General features: G+C 38.5%; 1 protein-coding gene across 12 annotated transcripts in view; it reads left to right on the top strand.

Annotated features, from left to right (window-relative positions):
* Positions 1 to 1,040: 1,040 nt before the first annotated feature.
* Positions 1,041 to 18,538, top strand: part of ap3b2 (adaptor related protein complex 3 subunit beta 2) — a 43,606-nt gene continuing 26,108 nt past the window's right edge. For 3 of the 12 annotated variants that reach the window (XM_007546816.2, XM_007546815.2, XM_016668840.1), the window contains exons 1-4: positions 1,042 to 1,312; positions 15,817 to 15,892; positions 17,585 to 17,659; positions 17,914 to 18,009. In XM_007546816.2, the coding sequence (XP_007546878.1) occupies positions 1,200 to 1,312; positions 15,817 to 15,892; positions 17,585 to 17,659; positions 17,914 to 18,009 (360 nt within the window). In that variant the 5' untranslated portion in view covers positions 1,042 to 1,199. Of the gene's footprint in view, positions 1,313 to 8,015; positions 8,037 to 8,411; positions 9,022 to 15,816; positions 15,893 to 17,584; positions 17,660 to 17,913; positions 18,010 to 18,538 lie in introns of those variants that run through there. The other 9 variants (XM_016668836.1, XM_016668835.1, XM_016668834.1 and 6 more) reach the window with 5 other exon arrangements.

The following is an 18,538-nucleotide window of genomic DNA, read 5'->3' as shown; positions in this document are numbered from 1 at the left end:
ATTTATTGAACTGTGTCACAATTCATCCACACCTGTTTTTTTGTGCAAACAATACAGACTTTCCTTTCTTTATCAAACTCCATCTCTCTTTAATCATCAGAACTAATATTACAGCTTAAACTCAGTGTTCAATTATCTGTCTCCTACTTTTATGTTAATAAAAATCTTAAACTCTTTTCCACATGGCGCTGCAGGACACTGGGATCTATGTGATCGGAACGTGGGACGGCAGCATGCACAAGTGCTCTCTGTCCAACAGCGATCATTTTCTGGACACATACTGTAAACACCCTGTAAGTTTATACTGACCTCTATTTCAAAGGTAAACGTCGTAATATCTTCATTTTCTGTTCTGTGACTTTTGTACATGCGGTTAGTCCAGGATTTCCTCTTGAGGGTTTATGTTTGGGGGTTTTTATTCCATTTATTTACAAGCAGAAAACTAGCTACAGTGGGTGCTTGTGTTAGTAGAGTTTTGCTGTATAGCAATGAGTCAGAATTCTCAGATTAAAATCAGAATTTTGAGACTAAACTCAGAATTCTGACTTTAATCTAAAAGTTTCTGACTTTAATCTAAAAAAAATTCTGATTTAATCTCAAAATGTTGGCTTTAATCTCAAAAATTCTAACTTTAATCTTAGAATTTTCACTAGTTTAATCTAAATGTTTCTGAGTTTAATCTAAAATATTCTGACTTTAATCTCAAAAATTCAGATTTAACCTCAAAATGTTGGCTTTAGTTTCAAAATTTTTGACTTTGGTCTCAAAATTCAGCCTGTAAACTCAGAATTTTTAGTTCAGAGTAAGAATTTGTTTTCTTCTTTTTTCAGCTGCCCGAATCCTTTTCTGTAAATGTGACTTTTTATCTTTTAAAAAGATTTATTTCTTGAACTGTCTCGAGGACCGCGCATCATCATGGCGCCTATTTGCTCCACTATTTGCCGTCTGCCCTGACGGCAGACGGCACACGATGTTTACATCCAGAGGAACAATCTGTGAAAACCACGTGACCATTGCCTCATCACCCCCTCCCCTCCACTCCCTCCTCCGCCTCCCATCATCCTCTTCTACAGCACGGAGACAGCAGCGGTGTCTGTGCGCCTTTAAGAGCCGCATATCCTGCTTCCCCTCTGCGCTCTGATTCTCCATCGCCGCTCCGTGAGGCCGACCGGGACATTATCAGCAGAAACGCCACGGAGATGTCCTCCAGCTCGGCGTTCAACGAAGAGAAGGGGGGCTCCTCCAGCGTCGGGGAGCCCGAATATGGCCACGATCCGGCGAGTGGTGGGATCTTCTCCTCGGACTACAAGCGGTACGTAGCCTCCTCGGCTTGAGGCGGGTTACCGGAGCGGCTGTCGGGCTTTCAGCTTAAGCCGCGGGGGGTGCACAGACAGAATGTACATGTGTAGTTTGAGAACATGTGCTTTAAAGTAAAAACGGGGGAAAAAAGAAACAGCAGACGGAAGTTTTGTAACCCAGAGGCCCGTGTAGGAGCGAGCGGCTTCTCCGGCCGCTGAATGTGACCGTGATTTGAGCCGCTCGACCTGCTTCGGTGGCTAGTTTCCTTTGAATCTTTGTCCCCTCGCTTGTCTGCTTCTAAAACAAAGAACTCGGCGTTGGTTTGATTCAGTGTTAAGTTTTACCGAGGCGGGATGCTGGAGGCCCGTCAGAGGGGATGTGAGATCAGGCCTCGGCTTTTCAGCACCACCCCTGCTGGACAGCGGCAGCAGCTCAACATTCGACCCCTGGCAAGGCAGCACGAAATCTGCACAAATACCACGCTTCTGTACAGGCTGGAAACGAGTTTAAAACGACACAAAACCACTTCACCCTGCATCCTGTATCTTCAATAACATCTACAATGCCTTCCAAACGTTTTCACGCCTCTTGAAAATCCTCCAAGTTCAATGAATTTTTGCTTCGATTTGATCTCGGATCAAAACAAAAGTAGCGAGTAATTCTAAAGTGGAAGTAAATATGTATATGGTTTTGAAAATAAAAGCATACAAAGTGTTGCATTCACTTATTACACATACTTTCAAAACAACAGAATATATTATAGTACAACCAATTAGGGCTGCAACTAGCAATTATTTTTGTAATCAATTACTGATTAACCTGATGATTAATTGATTAATCAGATTTAACAACAAAAATGACCACACTGCAGATTTTTCATTTAACCATGTAACATTTTTAAATACAATGTTAGAACTACTGTATTTTCCGCACTATAAGGCGCACCTAAAAACATTCAATTTCCTCAAAAGCCGACAGTGCGCCTTATAATCCAGTGCGCTTTATATATGGACCAATATTGAGCCGGTAAGCAGCGCTGACTTCATTTTCGCCCGTAGAAGAAGAAGCGCGTGGTGCATACTGGGATAGTTGTCAGAATGCTGGTTTGTTAATAAAGTTTGACTGACCTATTTATGTCTATGTATTTACCCATAGACATAATATAAGGATAGACGCCTCATGGACCACTCTCGTCTATTGTCGCTTGCAAGATTTAGGGCGGCCATCTTGGAGCGGTCCACCACTCCACTCAGCGTTATGTGTTAGCAGGCACAATGACATGTCAGCGCATTTAATCGATCATAACACGCTTTTTTGTTACTGGAAACCATATTCAAACATCTATCAAAGCTACATTTATAAACAATTGTATTTTTTAATACATAGTTCATCATATTTAAATATGCTTAGTGGCTATAACAGAATAGGAATGGAATATTCTAATATTGATGTATGATGAGCATATTACAAAGCACACAGCAGTTCATAATTTATTTAATAAATTATTTAGTAATATCAATACATATTTATATAATTATACAAACACAAATAAATAATGATTAATACTGAATAATATATATTGGATACATGTTTATATGTATGTATATACATGCATATATATAGATATATGTATATGTTTTTCAGTCAACGAGTTGTAGCTTCAGAGTGATTCAGCAGCTGAGATTAAGTCCAAAATCCGATGTGAGATTCATCCGTGCTGCAGTGAATCTGTCTCTCTTTAAAGATATCTCCCTCTTCTTCCTCACTTCGTGTCTTTAGGAAACCTTCAAAACAAAAACGGAAGATTTGGGATGTATCTTACTTTTGACAGAGTGAAAGAATTACATATAAATAATAGTCTTTACCACCTGTATAAACTTTGCTGGTGAACTTCGCGGGGGAAGAGAGACAGAGACTGCGGCGGCAGCGAGTTGGTTGGTCTGTGTTACCCAGAAAGCAATTGGGCACAATATCGCAACACCAACACCGTGAATGAAACAATGACTGGGGCAGCCTACTATATAAAGTACTTGGGGACCACTTTATTATTTCACATCCTTGTTTGTAGAATACGGAACAAATCGGTTCCGTATTTTAAGGGACGGGTGGCAACCCTTACTGTAGCGACTCTTCTATGCGCCTTATATATAAATAAAGTTTTAAAATAGGCCATTCATTGAAGGTGCGCCTTATAATCCGCTGCGACTTGTAGTGCGGAAAATACGGTACATTAAAATACAAATAATTCAGTTCCTTTTTCAGAACATTTGGTGCTGGTGACTAATTTTTTGTTTAACCGATTGATAATTGAATAGCAAAAAGTGCTTCATAGGAGATTTTTTTTTTTCAAAGAATTTCATTCAGGTGAATCCAAAACTGCTACTTTATAAGTTATGGGTATACATATCTAAATGCAAAATATACATGTAATTTTTGTACAGTTTTGGCTTGATTACTGCTCTGATTATGTTGTTAATATGATTAATTGATTACTAAATTGTTGGTGATTATTTCATTAACCAATTAATCGTGATTAATCCAATTAATCATTTCAGCAAAAGCAGAATCAGATTATTAGTACAATATCCGACGCTTTGAGCATCTCCTGGAGTTCTGGTCAAAAATCATAACCTCAAACCGAGACTCGGCCTGCCACACACATGGACAGACAAGGTAAAGAAAGTATCAAGTCTTGACAGGACAGCTGTGCATGAAGAAGTTCTGGACTTTATGATAACATATTAAGTGTAAAGCTTAAATGAAATCGTCCTGACTGCAGTTTGCCACAAGTTGTTCAAGAGGTAGTGAACTTAAAGAGGGTTCTGTGGTCAACAAGACTAAAACTAATCTTCGTCAACTAAAGGTGCAAGAAAAAGTATTTCCAGAAAACGAGAAGCATTCACCTTTTTTTATTTACAAACAAACAACACACTATCATTTCTTTTTAAGAGAGGCATTTTTAAGTTTTTGTTGTAGTTGTGACTCATAGACTTTTAGGACAAGGATTTGAAAATCCAATTCACCCATGTAATTTACTGGATTAAATGTTGAATTAGATGTCTAACTAAAAGCCTAATTACTTGTTGGACTATAACAAGCAAATGAAATGCTTCCCTCTATTTCCAGTTGCTTGGTTTTGCTTTTGTCCCTTTGTGGTAGTTTTGTTGTTGTTGTTGTTGTTTTTTGTTCCACTACATCTTCTATTTCTATCTTCTCTCCTGCATTTTCTGCAAACTCTCACATAGCTCAGTTCAAATCCCTCCTTATGTCTTTTTAGTCGTTTTCTGACCTAAAACTTAATTCAAACTTCAGATATTTTCGACACGTCTTCAAGTGCGCATTCTGTGCTATTTGTGTAATTCACCAGCAGAGGGAGCTCTTTGAGTGGACGCTGAAGTTTCTGGCTGTGATCCTTTATGTTTAGATTTTACTGACGCTGTCGATCAACGTTTGTCAAACTGTGAGTCAATAGAAAAGTTTTCAAGCTTGGGTTCCAATCTAATTAATTCTTTCCAGTTTAGGTTGTCATTTTGAATGATGTTCTTGTAATTGTAGTTTTTTGTTGATAAAGGTGGTTGAAGCTTTTATTTTAAAACCCAGTGGTGAGAGCAGGTGGCTTGACCTTCAAATACTGAAAGTAGTAGATGACTTGGAAAATGGAGGAGTGCTCTTCCACTTGGCTTTTTTTATTGTTATAAGCCAGTTTGGTCCGTCTCTAGCTCTGGTCATAGTGTTAAAGGGCTGTTGAGTTGCTGTAAGATAGGTGAAAATCTCTAAAACCTCCAGAAAATGCACGTTTGTATGGAACCCCATTTTCGCCGTGAAAAAAAAGCCCAATAGGAAGTTATATTTATGAGTTTTGAAGTCTAAACTGTGAAATAAAGTCATAATTGTATAGAAATTCATAATTGTTAGATTCAGCACCGAGATTATAAAATGCTGGAGCTAGCCTCCTTACCTTATATCTCATAATTATCCTTTTTTTTAGTTCATAGTCATGACTTTGAAAGTAGAAATTATGACTTTTATTTCAATAAATGTTATTTTAAAACTCATATTTATGACTTTCTGTTGGGCTTTTATTTTGTTCTATCATGGCAGAAATTGACTTCCATACAAACAAGAGTAGCCTAGAATAAAAATTCTTATATTAACAGAAAAAAACATTGAGTTACTATCCAGTATATGCCCACTGAATGTGAAAAATCTATTTTTAATAGGAAATATTTACCATACTTTATATAAATGACTATACTATGCTCAGCCTTTAAAATGTGCTTTTAGCATGTAAAAATAATAGATATTGTTTTGTTGAAAAACAATAATATCAACACCTTTATCTAGTGCTTCCTATTTATCACCTATCACTTTTTTAATACTCTTCTACAAACAACAGGAAGTCTGAGAAATGTTTCTGTCAGAGATGATGTGGATTTATCAGACCCTGACTTTTCCTGCTGCTAGAGTAACATTGAGAGTATAAATATGCAGACTGGCATCATTTCATTTCCAATTTCTAAGAGTCAAAAGCTGTTCTCATGTTATAAAACTGGACATTATTGGAAAAACATGAGCTTATGACCATATTGGCTAATAAATAAACCCATATTCTCCTCAGTTTCCTTTCTCTTCCGTTGTTTGGATCCTCTCTGTGCTTTCTGTGGGCTTTTGAATATCCCTCACTATTATCTGTGTCAGAGGAGGACATTTAGGGAATTTAATGCCTCTAACCCTACATAATGTTGACATGCAGGGCTGCAAGGAAAAAAAAAATCAGAAGAGCACTTTTTTTGTCCAGATGAAAAACTACATTAGAGAAAAGACGATGAGGCAAACCAAGCAATGTACCTAAATTTATAAGAACAAATGGGAAAAAAAGTATTATTTCAACATTCTTTCAAGACAGGATCTCTTAACCTAAAACTGTATTTGTGCTTAATTTACCGTTAGAAATAGTCAGTCTTTTGTCAACCAAAATGTGCTTAAAGGGGCAGTACAATGTATTTTCCAACCACATTGTGGGATTTCATGGCACAATTAACTAAAGTTACCTTCAGTTGTTGTAAAAATGCTACGTATATGTGTATATCAACTATGACTTAAGAAAAATTAAACTTTGTAGTTTAAGACCTTGAAATTGGGCTTCTGCCTCTTTAAGAAACTCCCGCTTTTTCTGAAACTCTGCCTTCGAGAAGTCATCACAAGATGGCTCCTCCATTAAAATTCCAAAATGAATATAAACAACCAACCCAAACTGTGCAAACCTCAATTTCAAGAATGACGGAAAAAGAAAAGTGGCATTAATAATCACTGATTTTAAACTTTTTCTGTTACGAAGCAAACTAAAAAAAAAAAAAAGGGTGAAAGAGTTATCATCACAATCTTTGTTCAGACTGGGACGTGTTTGTTACTTAGCAGTGCGAGTGTTTGGTTTCTGCTTGTTTTCACTTAAACAGAATTGGGTTTTTGTTATTGTTCTCAAGCAAACAGCTGCCAGCACAAACAGTGCAGCATGGCCATCAGAGGGATATTAATCCTCTCCTTGAACTCCTGAAGTACAGTGTGGCCAACAGGCGTGTCTCCACTGAGAACCCACCAGGAGATGGATATTAATTATCCAGCTTCTGGACATACTGCACTTTAATAATTCATGGAGTATGTGTCTTTGGAGAGAGCTTAGCCCTCTTTCATGTAGATTTGATACCACTGCGCTGCACCCAAAATAAAATAAAATAAAATACACTTTAAATAAACTTGATTAAAAAGGGATCTCAGTCAGAGCCGGCAGGTGAAACTACTGTTTTCAGATTCTTCTGGTGAAACTTTGCCATGCTCGCTTCTTGCTGTTCTGCTATGATTAAATTTAAAGAAGATTCTCAGTTTAAATTTAATCAAAATAAGGGTGAATTGAAGGGGTAAGAAAGTTCTGGTTTGTGTGTATCTGGGCCAACAAGCACAGGTCGATCAGAATGCATTAAAACACACAAATAATGCGATTTTACCTAACTTCAATGCATTTAAAGGGATAATTTGATTAAAGCCACGCAAATAAAAGAAGAAAAATCGTCACCTTGTCATTTTATGCCAAAAATTATTTTGGTAACAAAAAAAATTTTCACTTTTGGCCAAAAAAAATATAGACTTAGGCTGCTATTTTAGGAAGGTGATGAAATACAACTCCAAAGAACTCTGATTGGTTGGTCAGTGCCTTGTATGATGTCATCAGCGGTACAGGGAAGCTTGCTTTTGGTGTTTTCAATTTCACTTTGATTAAATACCAATTTACAACAAAATAGCTGATTGAATTGGAAACCCGCGGCATGTGATTCTCACAGCAGTAGCTAAAGTGTGTTTGAGTGATTTTTAGTGAGAAGTCGGACTTGTGGCTTTAAAGCCCTGTGAGCCGGAGCTGTCAGTGTAATTTATTGTAAATGCAGCAGCAGCGGCAGCCGCTGGGTGCGTCTATTGTTCGGATCACGGGTTGAAGGGGGGGAAAAAATTAACAAAATGTCAGCACATCCCAGCTGATCTGTTCACAGATGACAGAGCGAGCATATGCGAACTGAGCTTCAAGGCAGCTTTTTTATTTCATTTTTTTTTTTGGTACGAGCTGAGAGGAAACGAGTGGGAGAGGGAGAGAAATAGAGAGACACCGTGTGTGAGGGAGAGAGATAGAGAGAGGGAGAGAGACGTTTTCATCACGACACTGCCAAGAAAGCTGAGTCATGTAAGCTGAGGTAAAAAAAATAAAATAAAAATCAGGGCCGTTCAGGATATATTTAAAAAAATGAATGAGATAGCAGAGGTTTATTTAAAAAAAGGGGTAAATACATTAGAAATATATATATATTTATATAAAAAAAAAACCCAGAACTGCTGCAAAGAGAGAAATACATGGTTTCTAACTGTGAAGAGGAGGGACATGGATGGCAGTCACCGGAGGAGGGGTGACAGCGTGGCTAAGTGAACAAGAGAGATGATAGCATTACGGGAGACCTTGGTGCGTTGTGTGTGCACAGAGAGGCTGGTGCTGCAACAGGAACCACATGAGCAGGGAGGAGCCGCGCGAGGAGAGATAAAGCTCCACGCCCCTCCCTGCCGAGCCGAGCATCCATTTACAGAGCAGCTGATGTCTGCCGCTGCTGCTGCTGCTGCTCCTCCGAACAGAAGGGAATAATAAAAAAAAGAGGCACTGAGTTGCTGTTGAGCTCGAGTTGGACCAGTGAGCAGAGAAGAGTCGGACACATTCAGGACATTTTGGGAGGATCTTTCTTTTTTGTTTTGTTTTGTGCCAACTGGATGTTGCTGATCCCAGACGAACTGCCCAAAGAGGATCTTAGAGCAATTCCCAGTAAAAAAGTACTGCAGCCTTTCTCTACAATTCTACAGGTTGAAATTCCCCTTTTATTAATTCTTTTTTTTAAAGATGACCACTATGCAAAGGTTGCTCCAGCTGCCTGTGAATGCTGTGAACATTGTGAAGACGGTGCAGAGTCAGGTCCAGGGCCATGAGGAGGACAAGAGCCCCGTGTTGAGCCCCGACAGCGGGCAGCAGACTTGGTACAGTGCCCTGCAGCCGGATGAGCTGCGCCACCTCCGATCTGGGGGCACTGGGGGTGGCGGAGGAGGAGGAGGTGGTGGAGGAGGTGGAGGAGACCAGGAGGAACGAGGCTCACAGGAGGATGGAGGTGGAGGTGGCAGCTTCCAAAGTCAGCCCCTGCGGTACGATAACTCACACCTGCTACTCCTCACCTCTTCAGGTCTATCAGTGCCTCATAGCCAAAGCAGACGACACTGAAAGTAACTCTATGACCGCTTGGTTCATATTCTACAAGGGTGTTTTTCTTCATTCAGTGATCTGTCAGAATCTTTGTTTTAATGTTTTTTGTATGACTGAAATCTGGTTAATCTTCTCACCCAGTTCCTTCAAAGCAGAGGTTCTTAAACTTTTTGTGACAAGTACCAAATCAGTAAATAGTAAAAGTTTCTAACCAGGTATCAGGGTTTACCAAAGCTAACGAGCTGGTGATGGTTACAATGTCACCAGCTCTAAAGTACTGTGTCAGTCCTTTCCTATAACTTAAAATGATCTGTTTTCCAGGCACATAGTGCCATTTAATAGCAGAGTCAAGTAACTATGCTATCAAACTGTTACCTTCAGTTATTTTAAAAATACTACATATATATAAAGATATCAAATATGACTTAAAAGAAATTTGACTTTGTAATTTAACGCTTTGAAATTAGGCCTATATGTCTCTTTTTAACAGTGTTTCACTGAGTAGTAGCTCTTTAATAAGCTCAGCAGATGCTCAGTTCCACCAGGTGTTTGCTAATTGTTCCTGGCTAGTCTGAAGGAGTTGAGTGGGAGAGGGCTGCTCTGTAATGCGGAGTCTAATGTCTGTAACACTAACATCTGTATCGGCCGATATTGGTCATTTTATTAACATATCCGTATCGGTCCGATAAATAATGCTGGGTTTAAATATCAGCTGATATTTAGTTCCATCTTGCTGTCGTGTTTCTGGAGGAGAAGTGGAGGAAGGTAGTCTTGTGGTATTTGTTTGGTCATGCGATAGTCTGTGGAGTAGCTAACTGTTAGCTGGCTGCAGGAGCAGACAGCCAGACTAATATTAATATTATACACGTATTATACATATTATAATAATGTTAATATTAGCTTGAATGCAGAGTAAAATACAATTGGTGAAATTGAAATTTCCGATCTTACCAGTGGAAGGAAAATAATCAGAGATTTACTTATAGTCTATTTTCCATGTTGGACAGTCAAGTGTTTCTCATCATCCTCAACAAGAATCCAGAGTGGCTGCCTTATGTTTAAAACAAAGTGAAAACTGAACTTGTTTGTTTTTTTTTTGTTTAAATTCATAAAATGATAAAGAACATAGCTAACGTGCTAACAGTAGTTAGCTTGTCACTGAGCTCAGCAACTTAGGCAAACAGGAAACCACGAACGCTTGTTTTGTCCATTTTCAATACATTGGGAGTTGTTAAAATACACAGTTTGTAGTTTATGCTGCTAATAGTAGTTAGCATAATTTTTGCTGAGTAATTATGATAATAATTAATAGGTTAATTTAACCTGTTTGAACTAGTTTAAATTGAATTTGATGCCCTCCAGGGATCCACTTTCTGAGATATGCCAGTAGCCGTGCTTGTAGTTCACTGCTGCCAAATTCATTTTCTGCTGGGAGTTCTTCAGATGTTCTCTATGCCTTTAGTAGCTTCTTTTCCAAGCAAATATCAGTTTGCTCAAATAGATCCCTTTGACTCTTTATCAGAAAGATTAGCTTTGAATTTGTATGGGAATGGTTGTTCCAACTACCATTGAAGGCACCACACTTACAACCAGTGGCTCTTGTACCACAGTCTGAGAACGCTAAAAAATTCTTGCTTCAGCTCAAGTTGTTCTTAAGCTGAAATTTGTACAATTAAAGATGGCTTCTTTAAAAAAAAAAAAAAAGTCACAAAAATGCTGGATGCTGACACAAAGCAGAATTAACTACTCATCCATAGAAACCTAAAGAAAACAAAATCAAGGGAAAGAATCTATATTCAATTTGGAGGGTATAAAAAGCCTTTTCACCTTTTCAACTGGCTGTTTTTGAAAAGCCAAGGCTGCTGCTCTTAATAAATCCAGCCTCAGACGTCTACACTGAAAAGCAGGGAATTTGTCCTCAGAATCACTGACGCCTCATTGTCAGTTTCGATTTCATAGCTACAACCTTCAGTCACTTGTTTCAAAATGTAATGAAATCAGAGCATCACTTTCGGAGCTGGCCTCTAGCTGTCACTCTCGTTCCTGCCCCTTCCGAAACGTACAAGAGTCGCAGCCCCTCAGTCGTTCACTTAAAGCCGATTCTAACGAATTCCCTTTCACATCGTCTCCTTTTCATGTCGCCGCTGTCGCTTCCCGGGAAGCAAGCCGACACCACGCCTGACGTCGCATCCTCGAGTGCTGCCTTACCTTCATGGATACCGTCCAGCTGATCTCTTGGCTTCTTGTCCCGGGTAACCGGAGCGGCTGCGCGCTCCGTTGGGCCGCAGCAGGTTAAATAATTCACAGGTGTTGTAAATTCAGCTGTTGCTGGGCAGGGAGCAGCAATAAATAAATAAATAAATAAATAAATAAATAAATCTAGTGAAATTGGAGAAGTAGTGTCAGTCTTGACTTTCTGAAGAGATGGAAAACGTTTTGTAAAAAAAAAAGACAAAAGTTATACAGTATATTCCAGCATTCTCGACTGATAGCAAACATGCCTGCCGTCAGTCGTCTCTGTCAGGTTGTACTTTGCACGTTTGGCTTCCACTGCTGCTACAACTTTTCGATCTAAGCCAACGTAATTAAACATTTCCGAGTTTAATTTTAATTAGGCTTTTGTGGGCTTGTTTGCCACATGAATCCCTGTCACATTATTGATTAGGATGCTTTATCATCGCAAGCTCTAAAAGCAAATTAAGCCTTAGCCTTCTCTCCTGTTAACATCCTGGGATGCAAGAACATGAAAAGGATTTCCCGAATTTTCGGATTAACTCCTCGGTTTGGTATCTAACCCGTAATCAGGTTGCATTATGAGGCAGTTCTGTTCCTGGTTGAGATATTGATGTTTATGATCCTAATCAGCTGTCCGTGATGACTTTAATCATTTCCTGTTTATTTCTCTTCTAATAGCTTTTGTTGGGAGGTTCTAATCAGGACTTTTTTTTTCCTCCACCAGATACCGATTTGAGTAGTTTAAGAATAGAAATATATATACTTTGAAATCAATGCACTCAATTTGCTTGAGTTTCTGAGTTACACAATACTCAAATCAAACTCTTTATATACAGTTTTCAGTAAGCTCTTGTTTTGCTGCTGCCATTTTAATGCAGAAAACTTACGTTTTATGCTGCAAGCTAGCATCTTTACTTTCTGTTTGGATATGACTTATTGATGTCTCATTTCCCGACATATTTCAATGCAAATTTCCAGATGATTGTGGACAAAACATTTTAGCAACACATTTTGTAGCATATGGCTTTGAAAGTAATAACATGTATTAGCTAGTATTTCAGCTGCTCTCTTTCACATATAACCCTTTAAAGTTTAAATATCTAGGTAATCCCCTCATAACTTTTGTTGTTTTTCAGTGGATAAATGTTGATGATTCATTTTGTCTGCTCATCCTTAAAAGGTCTTGAGTTCGTGTATCTAAAATTAAGGCCCTGAAATGTCTTAAATTCATTTTAAAAAGTGTATTTTTAAGACCTGTGGTGAAATAGCTTTTAACTTTTATTGTGGCATTACTATTTAATCTCGTATATATGTATTTTTTCCCTCGCGGTTGAGGCTACCGCTAACTACCAGCTAACAAAGCCTTGCTAGCTAGCTAACCTTTTTGTGTCTATCTTAGGATATGTAAAATGTCTTCCAGTTCCACCGTTAAATGTTCATAAGGTTTTTGAGAATGTGTTCTTATTATGCCATTACCGTACTTAAAAATGGTCTCAAAACAACAATTCTATCGTTTGTCGCAATAACTTATAGCCCAGTAGATTTTGTTAAAAGGCCTATTCAGGAACAAAAACCTTCATTTTTAATGTCATGTGGTTTATTTAAGCTGAAAAACCAGGTGACCATGACTACTCTCTGCTTCTCGGTTTGTCTTTTTGTTTTTCCCTCTTCACTTCGCTTTAATTAATCGAGGCTCAGCAGTCAAACTATTCAGTCTTAACCTGATGCAGGCGGATATTTCTGTTCCACCAAAAAACTAGCGATGACGTTGTTTTGGTACGTCATTCTTGGCTTCTAGAAATACTCGTTCTTCAGCCGCAGGCGGCGAACCGTTCCAGAACCGGCTCAACAGAACAAATATCATTAGAATAGTTCTGAAAGCCAAAGCCATGGGGAGAGGATCTGTGTTCCGCTAACCAGGATTAGATTCACCCATTTTCATGTCCTTTGAATGCTTTGGGGGAGCTAAATTTGTCATGTTATATTGAAAATGTTCTTTTTTTTTTTTTTTTTTTTTTTTGGGCATTTAGCCACAGCCTCAGTTCAAGCCTCTTGTCTAAAAATACCCCTCACTGTTTATTATAATTTTTTTAATTTTTTTTTTTTTTAGGAGTTTTGATGGGTTTAGTGTTTGAAGTGCCTGACAGAAGGAACTACTGTATATAATTATAACACTGTGATGCTGGGGACACGTTGAAGCAGCAGAGACTTAGCACCGGTTTGCACCTCCATCTCAGTGTAAAGTGGTGACGATCTGCAGCAGCCACGTCCTCACAGGTCTCTATCCACTGATGTCATGGGACTGAAACAGATGGGCTGTATTGAATAACCCATCGCTCCCCCTCCCAGCTCAGAAGTCAGACGAAATTCAAAGATCCTGGCTTCGGATTGATCATTTCGTTTGAATAGTTATTTCTATCAACACTCTAAAAAGAAGAGGAAGAAAGAAGAAGAGTTGTTAGAATGTGATGTCTTTCATCATTTTATGTCTATATTCCAGATTGACAACCTGCTTTATATAAGAAGGCTAAGGCACATTATTTTGATTTCTGTATGTACATTATTTTATATTTGACAAAGGTTACGTCCTCCGCCTGGATTAATAGCGCATAAAAAAGTGATTTTTGTTTGTGTGTGTGTTTATGTGTGTGTGTGTGTGTGTGTGTGTGTGTGTGCGTGTGTGTGCGTGTGGTGCTAGTTGGGTTTTTGATTGAACACAAATATTTACATTCATGTGAGGGAAAGCATGTGTTTTGATCCTCCATCTGGCACCTGCATTATAACAGCGTGAGCAGCATGAATCAAAGCTTTCTCTGCAGGGAGGCAGGAAATCACTTAACCACATTTATTGCATCCTTCGTTACCTTGGAAGCCAATTGGGGTGGGATAGACTCAACTGAAGCGACTGAACAGATCAAGGTTTTTTTTTTCTGCTCAGTATAACCATCTGCAAGTTTTCTGCTGTAAGAGTTTGAAACGTGTGAGTGCTTATTGGTTTGCGCTGCTTTATGAATGAAACAGTAAAGCAGATAAACCCTGTGACACCGTCAACGATTTGTGTTTTCCTTGTTCATGCTGTCAGCAAGCGGCGGCCTTTATGTGACCGCTGTTTGTCTGTTTTCCGCCCAGCAGGTTTGGCAGAAGCCACCGGAGTTGTTTGTTGTAGCTCTTATGGCAGCAGGGCGGAGCAATCGCTCAGGGAAGAATCTGGCTTACGATGTTTTTGCGGGAGGGGGGCTGTTCTTGTCGTGCCTGACAGAAATAACAGATATGAATATGTGAGGGATGTTCAAATTAGGGATGCAAACAATTAACAGACTAATGGTCGTTTATATCTAATAAAATTAGTTTCAACTGATTAAATAAAGACCTTCTTTTAGTACTGTAGTTTGGCCCCCATCCAGCAGAGGGCGCCGCTGGTCATCCATACACGGAGCCAGCTGACACAGGAACAAAGAGGCCGGGGGCTTACGGAGAATGGGAAAGAGAAACGGTCCACACAGAGTCTGGCTAGGGAGGTAAAATGTACTTTAAGCGGCTTTGTTTAGAAATATAAACAGTCGACAAGCTCCAACCAAATGGTGGAGCAATGTCGACTTGTCAACCAAAAATTACTGATGTGCTACAGGAAATATGGCTGAAAAGTAGCAAGATGATTGAAAAAAAACAAAAAAACAAGGCGCGAACAAGTATGGTTGTTTTTAAGGACTGTTGCACTTCATGGACTAAAGTTTTAATCACCAACCAGAGACGGTACTAATACTTTTTTAATATTGATAACAAAAAGTTAAAGTGGCAAGTGTTTTTTTACTCTTAACATGACAGATTAAATAATAATCTATCATCCATAGTAAGGAATTACTTATTTAAAACAAGCTTCAATTCTTGCTGAAAGGTTGTAAGTCAGGTTTGCCTTATTTCAAGTGTATACTTGGACAAGAAACTTGGCAAAAATACTCAGTAAGAATTGAATCCAATGCTCATCTTTATTACAGATATATGCTTATGTAAAATTCCTACTAACACTGTATGTGAAGTTTAAGCTTTAGATTTAATTTAGTTGTGTTGTAAATATAGCTATTTTTCCATTCTGGTATGGGGGGAAAAGTAGGAATTAACTGTGGACATGGAACAGTTCATATCTGCTTTTGTTGCCAATAACCACATACTGGACAACTGGGCATCAGTCACCCTGACTATTTGTTTATCTGGATTAACACTGTATTAAAGCAAAGCGTTTTCTTCTACAAAACAATCAGGAGTCAATAAAAAGTCAACATTTTCCCAGGGATTATGCGGCTCTGCTATCGCCTGCTGCAGTATCACAGGTTTATGTAGTTTGCAAACCAAATTTCTCACTTCAAAGGGAAACCTTTCTAGGTCACACTGAGACACTGCGGAATATCCTGAGCTGTGAATACAGAGTTAAAAACGAACCTTAAAGTTGTGCATTTGCCGTAAAGCTATGCTGTGAGCTAATCCTGCATGTTTTCTCCTTTCAGGCATGACGACTTGAAGGAGATGCTGGACAGCAACAAAGACTCCCTGAAGCTGGAGGCAATGAAGCGGATTGTGGCTGTGAGTGGGATTAATGTTTACTTTGGGATTTTGCTGATCAGCAATTTTGGGTGTATGATGGAAAAGAAAAAAGTGCACTATCATTACTAGAGGTGGACGCAACGATCCAAAATATCACTAATGTATCAATACCACGTCGGTATCGGATCAATACTCGATACTTTAGCTTCAGATTCCCTCTTGAAATTTTTTATTTATTTTCGTATTGCAGTTCCTCAGTTCTACTTTAAAAAGGATTTTGTTTTGATCTGCTCTCAAATTCTTATTGTTTTGCACGTTATTTATTTATGTATTTATTTATTTTAAAAAATGCACGCAAATCATGCCAATATGTTCTCAACGTATTTTGTGGATACCTATAAATGTTATCCAAATAGTGCTCTAGGTTTGAATGAAATAATTCAAAGGAAAAACCAGAAAAATACTTTACGGTCAGAAGATTGATAATAAATCAAACTTAAAAAGAAAAAAGTGTCATGTCAGTGTCGGTACTGGTGGTTCCTGTATTTACTTGATGTTGTATTGATATCAAAATATGCTGAATCACTCACCACTAACCCTTTCCATTGCTTTGACTGGCAATATTCTCAGTCTGTTGGAGCAGTAAGACAGCGGTAGTGCGTCATGATGTAACTACGATGTTCACAGATCCAAACTGTGCTGTCAGCTGTTTATTATTCATGATCTGTGTCAGTTTCCTCAATCTGAAATGCCACACCCATCTGTTCACTCATCACCACTGCAGGAAGATGAAAGTACGTCAGCAAGCATCAACAGAGACATCATGGAAACTGCTGGGTTAAAAACAAACCTTTCTTTTTTTCTTTTTTTTTCTTTTTTTCAAAACTCATTTCTGTGTCAAATGTGACAGAAATTGCTGGATTGATTTCAAAGAAAAGAGATGGATTCTATTTTTGCCATTTTTTTTAACATACTGGTATGGGTCCCTCAAGTAAATGTGGGCCAATAATTTATACTTTCATCTTGTTAGTGTTTCTGGATGTATTTCAGGATGGGGAGGTTTCGGCCATGAAATATTGGTCTGATCATGTGGCAGTAATAGTGAGAGTAGCAGAGAAGCGACGTCAGAGGTGTATTAACTTTTTTATGATTTCGAAATTTATGTAACATGTAAAACATCTGTAAATATTGACTATATCTTCAAAATTAATATTGACTGTTAAGGCTGGGTTATTTATCGTATCGCTTATCATTCATCGTGAAAAATGTTTTGTCATTACTAGAATTTACATTTATTGTTATGTCAATAGATGTAAAAAAAAAAAGACTAAAATCATCAGTCTCCCACTGTTTTTTCTATAAGAGTGTCAATAAATTCAAAAATACAATTAAATGAAGTAAGCAAGCAGCATCCTGAAGACATACTTTAAATAGGAGTGTTTTTCAAGAGCAGTATTTGTTTCTGGGGCTATGAAAGCTGGGCACAGCCATAGTTACCTAAAAAAAACTATAACTAGTTTTCCACTAGCTGAGTTTTTTCTGCAATCAGAAGGTAGCCCTACTGCTGTCAGTCACATGAATGCAGATCCAGAACGTTGAATGTGATTTGAAGAGCTCCCAATGGCATAAATCTAGTGCTTGTGTTTAAAGCCAACAGTTTTTGTGTGCGCTGCACTTTGTCCTGTTTCTTAAAAGGGGTTTAATCCTTTCAAATTCTTGTTTTCTCTCCAGATGATTGCCCGCGGTAAAAATGCATCAGACCTCTTCCCAGCTGTGGTGAAAAACGTGGCGTGTAAAAACATTGAGGTAGGTTGTGCTTTTGAGTTGTTTGGCCTCTGTTTCCTTTAGTTTGTGTTGTTGCTGCACATGGAAAAAGAGGCTTCTTGTATCTCGTTTTTTCATCTTTAATTTTCCAGGCTTGCGAGTTTCTGCTTCTCCAGTCATCATGTTTTAGAAAGTCTCCTGGTGCTTTGATTTTATCTCAGTGGAATCAGTTTGCGTCTTTCCTTTCCAAGTTTGCCTGAACGGTTTGCCTCCATCTTCCTTTCTGCTGATTCCAGGTGAAGAAGCTGGTTTATGTTTACTTGGTGCGTTACGCCGAGGAGCAGCAAGACCTCGCCCTGCTCTCAATTTCTACATTCCAGCGCGGCTTAAAGGTACATTTGACCTTTCTGTCATGTTGACAGGATGCTGTGAGTGTGAACTAGCCACATACATCATTTAGCAATGTTTTGCTTTAAAGGTAGTAAAAAACTTTAGTCAAATTTACATGCGTTATCAAAGATCCCTTCAAAGTTTATTGTGTAAAAACACCAACTGGACCAACAATCCCATAATAAACCTTCAAGAGATTCCACACAGATTGCCTCAAATGCATTGTCCTTTCTTCCCTACGTGTTTCCAGTTTGTAGCCTTTGAGTAATTGGATCAACCAAATTAGTTTTTTTGTTGTTTGTGGTGTTTTCCCATCCACAACATTTTTTGTAGCTGAAATGTGTAAACAAAAGCATTAAAAGTGGGATAAGTACTTGGATATATGAGAGCAATGAAAGGTTGAGCCAATGTAATGCTTTTTAAAACCTAATTTAGCACAGCGAGAACGGTGTGGGTGTTAATGTGGAGCCTTGATGTTCCCCCTGACCAAGTGGGGAAACAGTTGAGAAGTAGTTCCTTTGTCATGATTTT

The sequence above is a fragment of the Poecilia formosa genome, unplaced genomic scaffold, assembly GCF_000485575.1.
Source record: "Poecilia formosa unplaced genomic scaffold, Poecilia_formosa-5.1.2 Scaffold17, whole genome shotgun sequence".
In the NCBI taxonomy this organism is placed as follows: domain Eukaryota; kingdom Metazoa; phylum Chordata; class Actinopteri; order Cyprinodontiformes; family Poeciliidae; genus Poecilia; species Poecilia formosa.
Note: the sequence above shows the minus strand (reverse complement) of the source record. Positions and strands in the feature narration are given on the sequence as shown.